This window comes from Tenrec ecaudatus, chromosome 17, assembly GCF_050624435.1.
Source record: "Tenrec ecaudatus isolate mTenEca1 chromosome 17, mTenEca1.hap1, whole genome shotgun sequence".
NCBI lineage: Eukaryota > Metazoa > Chordata > Mammalia > Afrosoricida > Tenrecidae > Tenrec > Tenrec ecaudatus.
Window position 1 is genome coordinate 57,435,823 of NC_134546.1, and position 6,000 is coordinate 57,441,822.

General features: G+C 57.2%; 1 protein-coding gene across 2 annotated transcripts in view; it reads left to right on the forward strand.

The window, feature by feature from the left end:
- HEXA (hexosaminidase subunit alpha) overlaps nt 1-5,750 on the forward strand; it is a 29,780-nt gene extending 24,030 nt beyond the window's left edge. Inside the window, exons 8-14 of one of the 2 annotated variants that reach the window (XM_075535497.1) lie at nt 1,042-1,222; nt 2,334-2,417; nt 2,660-2,732; nt 3,173-3,356; nt 3,541-3,631; nt 4,514-4,618; nt 5,507-5,750. In XM_075535497.1, coding sequence (XP_075391612.1) covers nt 1,042-1,222; nt 2,334-2,417; nt 2,660-2,732; nt 3,173-3,356; nt 3,541-3,631; nt 4,514-4,618; nt 5,507-5,570 — 782 coding nt within the window. In that variant the 3' untranslated portion in view covers nt 5,571-5,750. The remainder of the gene's footprint in view (nt 1-1,041; nt 1,223-2,333; nt 2,418-2,659; nt 2,733-3,172; nt 3,357-3,540; nt 3,632-4,513; nt 4,619-5,506) is intronic. The other variant, XM_075535498.1, reaches the window with a different exon arrangement.
- Nucleotides 5,751-6,000: the final 250 nt, after the last annotated feature.

A 6,000-nucleotide genomic window follows, 5' to 3' on the forward strand; every position in this document is an offset into this window, starting at 1 on the left:
TTGAAAACATGGGCAGAGGTACAGGGCTTTGAACCAGTTCAGTCACGGCCGCTGAGGTGAAAGCAAGAGAGACCTGACTTTTTAACATCTGGATGAACAGAGACAGCGAGCAGAATGGGGGGAAAAGGACGGCCAAAGCGCTTATGAGCCCTTTCAGGAGCTTGATGCAGGAGACTGGCTCTCTGGCAAAACTGCAGAGAGCGACTCCCCTTCCAGTGGGGTGGCCAGCTGCCGGCCGTGAACTGCCACCGTGGTTTGCATTTGGGGAGATGAAGTTTCTAGCAGGGCTGTGACTCTGGCTTTTGCCCCACCTGTGTCCACTCCGGATCATCCACGTTTCATCCGCTCTGTGTCAGTGTAGTGTCCCCGGCCATGGCTTCACCGGGCCGACCCCGTTCAGAGACCTTGCAAGTTCTCCCCTGATGCCCCCGCTTCAGGGCACCTTGCATGTGGTTGTGCCTTAGAGGGAAAACTAAAGAGTGACCCACAAGCTCACATTTAAAAGAAGGAAACCCGGTCTGACCTCCCGAGGTGGAGCTGGCCACCTCCACTCCTGCCTACCCCCGCCGCCCACCCCGGTGCCCACGCTGAGCCAGCATCAGAGCTGCTTAAAGGAATAGGGGGAGGGGTTTTGTCAGCCTTGTGGGAAAGTCTAGATAGCTGTGGCTATTGCCTGAGGAGGCTAAGTCATGGCCACGGGAGATGCTTCTTAGGACATGGGAGAAGATTCTGCTGGGGATGGGGTGGGGGCGGTCGTTCCAAGAGGATTTGCCCTCTGGCTGAAGCTGCCCTCGCCCCCCCCCCCCCGCCCCGCTCTGCTCGCCTGTACAGGCTGTGTGAGGAGGGGAGCGGCCTTTGACAAGAGTGTGTGTGGCTGGCATAACCTCCGACTGACTGCCTTGAATGTGATGATGGCAGTAATTACAGGTGTCCGTGGGTGCCTGGGCCTGTGCAGCCAGATGTGCTGTGGGTCAGGAAGCCCGTGACTGTGCGCAGGCCTCCGGGTGTAGGTGGCACTGATGCGGGACTCTGTTGGTTTAGGTGCCCCTGGATTGTTGACGCCCTGCTACTCCGGCAGCAAACCCTCCGGTGTCTTTGGCCCCGTGAACCCCATTCTCAACAGCACCTATGAGTTCATGAGCGCATTCTTCTTGGAGATCAGCAATGTCTTCCAGGACTTTTACATTCACTTGGGAGGCGATGAGGTTGACTTCTCCTGCTGGTATGAGCCCTCTGATGTTCCAAGGGAAGAGCTCCTTGGGGTGCCTCCTCAGGGGACCAACCCAGGGACAAGCCATCTGTCGCCTCCAGATGGCTCAGCCCTGGGGCCTCGCCTCTGCCACCTGGTTCGGGCAAGGCTGTGAGTGTGACCCTTTCCCTCCCTCAGCTCTCAGAGCCTTGAGATATTTATGGAAAGAGCAGCTCTGGGCACAAAATTATCATGGCAAAATCCAGGCGAGGGAAAACTAATCCCTGCTTACAGAGGCTTAAAATAGTCTGGCTGAAGAGGTAAGAGCCAGACGAATCTGAGGCTAGCAGAGGCCAGGGTCGAACCTGCTGTTAAATTATAAGGCCCATACCCTCAGATCTGTGAGCCTTAAACAGGTTTGAGGGGCTTCTTAAGAGTATTGGGGGGAAAAAAATAATAAAAAAAAAAGTATTGGGGGAGGGGGCGCATGGAGAGAGGGGAAAAAATAAGGACTTGATGCCAGGGGCTTAGGTGAAGAGCAAATGTTTTGAGAATGATAAGGGCAATGAACGTACAAATGTGCTTTGCACAATTTTTAAAAAATTGAGTGTTGGGGGGCCCCTTGAGCTGGGCCAGGGAAAGCTGGCTTTTTAGACACATGTGGGGGGAGGGAGAAAGGCGTTTCAGGAGGAGAACAGTGTGAATAAACTGTGGACTTGGGGCAAGCGAGCGGCAGTGGGCCAGAGACACCATGACTTACTGTCCAGCTGCAATGAAGAATAAATACCAAGGCCCAGCAGAGCCTGTGCCGGGCTGGGGTGTGAGTGGGTCACCAGAGCCTCAGGGGTGGGAGCCCCAAGACCAGATTTGGATCCATGGTGCTCTCCGGGAGAGGGGGAACAGGCACTCCCTTTGAGGCTTGGACCAAGAACTGCAGGCCCAGACTCATCTTGCCTCCGCCCGTCAGTAGCCGCTCTGCAAACCTTTGTTCACCCTGCACACCTTCCACCTGTGGGGCCTCTATGATCCTCCCTTTGCCTCTTCAGATGGAGAAGGGAGGTGGTGGGCGGCCTGGGGACTAATCGCCAAGCTTTAAGCCGTCCAGCTGTTGAAAGATTCATCTCTGTTTTCCATCGGGATTTAGGAAGTCCAATCCAGATGTCCAGGCCTTCATGGTGAAGAAAGGCTTTGAAGACTACCAGCAGCTGGAGTCTTTCTACATCCAGACGTGAGCGAGGCAGGCGGGTGGCCAGGGCTCTCTTGCCGGGTGGGTTGTCGACTAGGGAACCCTCCCTTTCCATCCCAAGGCCAGGCCCCCCTTGACTGCTCCCAGGCCCCGAGCGCTTCCTGTGGGCTATCCCATCAGGTGTGGAGTGGTCAGGTCCCAAACCCTGGGGAGGCCCCAGGTCAGCCCAGCCCCAGCCCCTGTCTGAGCTGAGTTGGGTCCTTGTTTACCCCCCTCCTCTCCAGGCTGCTGAATATCGTCTCTGCCTATAACAGGGGCTACATGGTGTGGCAAGAGGTGTTTGATAATAAAGTGAAGGTAAGAAGGCGCCACCAACAGTGCACACCCTCCCCGGTCTCCCTGGCCCTTCCCTGCCCTGCAATGGCCAGTCCTCCTGGTGTGGATCTGCCCCTCTTCTTCTAGAAAGGGCACTCAGTTGTGAGCCCTGGGCATGTGACAGAGCCTTTACCTTTGCCAGAAATGAATCAAAAGTGATTCCTGCTGCCAGACTTAGAATTCCTTGGAGTGGCATGAGGGGCTGGGCTTTGCCCCCAGACTCATCGACTGAGGTCTCCCAAGTTTCTGGGAACCAGGCTTCCTTCTCCTTCACTGTTAATTAATTAGGCCTCTGCCTCCTGCCACCTGCAGCATCTTGGGAGGAACCTTGTCTCATTCCCAGAAATAGCTGGAGACCCTTAGTTGGGTTGCTTGTGTAAGGGGCCGTTCTATCATTGCCACCATTTGATCTTCTGTGACAGGTTCAGTCTGACACGATCATACACGTATGGCGAGAAAAGTCACCAGTAAACTATTCGAAGGAGATGGAACAGGTCACCCAAGCTGGCTTCCGCGCCCTGCTCTCTGCCCCCTGGTACCTGAATCACATAGAATACGGCCCTGACTGGAAGGAGGCCTACCTGGTGGAGCCCCTGGCATTTGACGGTGACGCCTGGAGCTCACTCTGCTGAGCAAAGTGGCTGGGCTGGGGCGCAGGCCAGGAGGCCGGGGCACAACTTTCGGTGCAGGAGCCAAACAGCTTCCCTGAGGCGAACGCCACATCGGGAGGGTCCCCTCGTTTGCCCACCTACCACCTACCACCTACTTCTTGTTGCTTGTTTCTCCTCAGGAAGCTCTAAGCAGAAGGCCCTGGTGATAGGCGGAGAGGCCTGCATGTGGGGCGAGTACGTGGACAGCACCAACCTGGCCCCCAGGCTCTGGTAAGGGCTCTCTTAGGGAAGCGGGTGGGAGGAGGGTGGGCTAGTGGGCAGGGGTGCCCTTACAGATTCAATCCTGCCCAGTCACCCCCAGACTCAATCCCTGCGCTCAGGTCTGAGACCCTTGGGCTTGGTGTAATAGTCACTTCCCACCTCCAGCAGCCCTGTAGAGGTATAAGGTCTGGATTAACAAGGCCTGGCCAGCAGAGGGGTTCCCATGCCCAGGACCCCGTTATCCCCCAGGAAGAGGCTGTGGTACCCCGAGCACACTGGTTCTCAACCGTCCTCATGCCACGACCCTTTCATGCAGTTCCTCATGTGGCGGTGACCCCCAACCATCACATGGTTTTCGCTGCTACTTCCTCACTGTCATTTTGCTGCTGTGATGAATCACCATGTAAATATCTGATAGGCAGATATATCTGATATATTTCCATTGTTACAAATTGAACATCATTAAAACACAGTGATGAATCACAAATTACATATTGTGAGATATTTATTTCTAATGACAAATCAATGACATTTTGTCCTGAAGCATGGTGTAGCGTGGATAACAGTCTTCACACCGGGTACTCCTATGTGGGCGTATCTGCATGTGGGCAGACACGGATAGAGGAGGGGTGTCTCCGTTCCAAGACCATCGGAAAGATGTGTTTCCCGATGGTCTTAGGCGACCCCTGTGAAAGGGTTGTTTGAACACGGAGCTGGACCCTACAGCTGGGAGCCCTGCAGCCGGGCCGTGGCTCTGAGCAAGGTGCTAACCACGACACATCTTGGGGCCGTGGCCGCTCTTGAGACCTAAACGCCAGGTGGTGGTGTGCGGCTGGCTGGCAGCCCCGCGGGGCGCAGGAGCCCACCAGGCTGTGTGCCCCTTTCCTCCAGGCCCAGAGCAGGGGCCGTTGCTGAGAGGCTGTGGAGCCACAGTGGTGTGACAAACTTGGAATTTGCCTTCCAGCGTCTGACGGACTTCCGCTGTGAGCTGGTGAGGTAAGTCGGGTGGGTGGGTGAGGCAGGTCGGGGGCTGGGGCCGACTCCCAGGGAAGACAATGTCAAGGCCACCGTTCACAGAGCACTGGGCCGGCGGCAAGCACTGTGCTGCGCCCCGAACACGCATTACCTCCCTTGGCCTTCGCTCCACCCCTGCCAAGCCCCATTTTACAGTTAGGGCCAAACTGTTTGGCACCCGAGGCACAGAGATGCCCAAATCACTTGCTCAGGGTCCCTCAGAGCTGGGGGTGAACCCACGCTGGGCTCAGTCTCTGGTGGGCTTCCATGGCGGCTGGACCCGCTTCGTTCACTGACTGTGCATCCCAGCGTAGGGCAGGGCAGGGCAGAGTCCCAGGCAGGGAGAGCTGGGCATTTCTGGGTCTAGTTTAGGGGTGACCGAGGGGCTGCTTGCCATCACTGAGCATGTGGCTTGTTTGTGTAGCAAGAGAGCCAGGCCTAGAAGTCCTCTAGTGAGACTGGTCAGAGTTTCGAACTCGTGGCTGGTGAGTGCCTTGGTCCCCCCACCACTGCACTTAGAGCCCTTTACCACCAGGGAAGGGGCTCAGTAAGCCAGGCACTAGAAGCACTTGGGAAGCCCCCTTCCGGGGGTTCGGGCCAAAGGTCAGCACTAAGAGACAGGCAAGAGAGAAATAGAGGTCCCAGACAAGAGGAGGAATTCCGGTCTGCCCGTGTCACAAGCGCCTGAGCTAGCTGGTTCAAACACGCAGGTTCCCGCCACCCTTTGCCCGTAGCCCCTGGAGGGGGCTTGCCAAGCGCTTGCACTGTGCGCACACCCTGAGACCCACTGGGGCGGGAGGAGAGGCTGCTGCTGTGGAGAGAGGCTGCGGGGGCCTGGGCAGCTCCCCATTTCTTCATGTCTTCTTGCAGGCGCGGCGTCGCTGCCCAGCCCCTCGATGTAGGCTACTGTGAACAGGAGTTTGAACAGACTTGAGCAAGCACCCAGGCACCGAGGGGGGTGCTGGCCCCAGGAAAATGGCCGTTGGGCCAGGCTGGCCAGGCTGCCACGGCATCCCGGCTGAGGAACGGAGCCCCATGCCCGCGTGCCCATGGGCTTGGAGAGGAGGGGGCTCATGCTGGTGCTGGCACCCAATAAAGCATGAGTGGCATTCTATCACTCACGAGCATGTATTACCTGAGTGTCAAAACCAACCAAACATGTGAGCAGCCTGGGGTGAGGGAGGAGCTCGCATTGACCTGGAATCGCCCCTCCAGGGATCCGGGAAGCTGAGGGCTGCCAATGAAACCCGGGCCTGTGCTACCCTGCTTAGTGTCCCAGCTCCCCACCCAGCCCAGACTCCTCTCCCCGCCTCTGCCAGGGCTTCCCTTAAGCATAGAGCCCCCAGGCTTCTGTACACGGAACC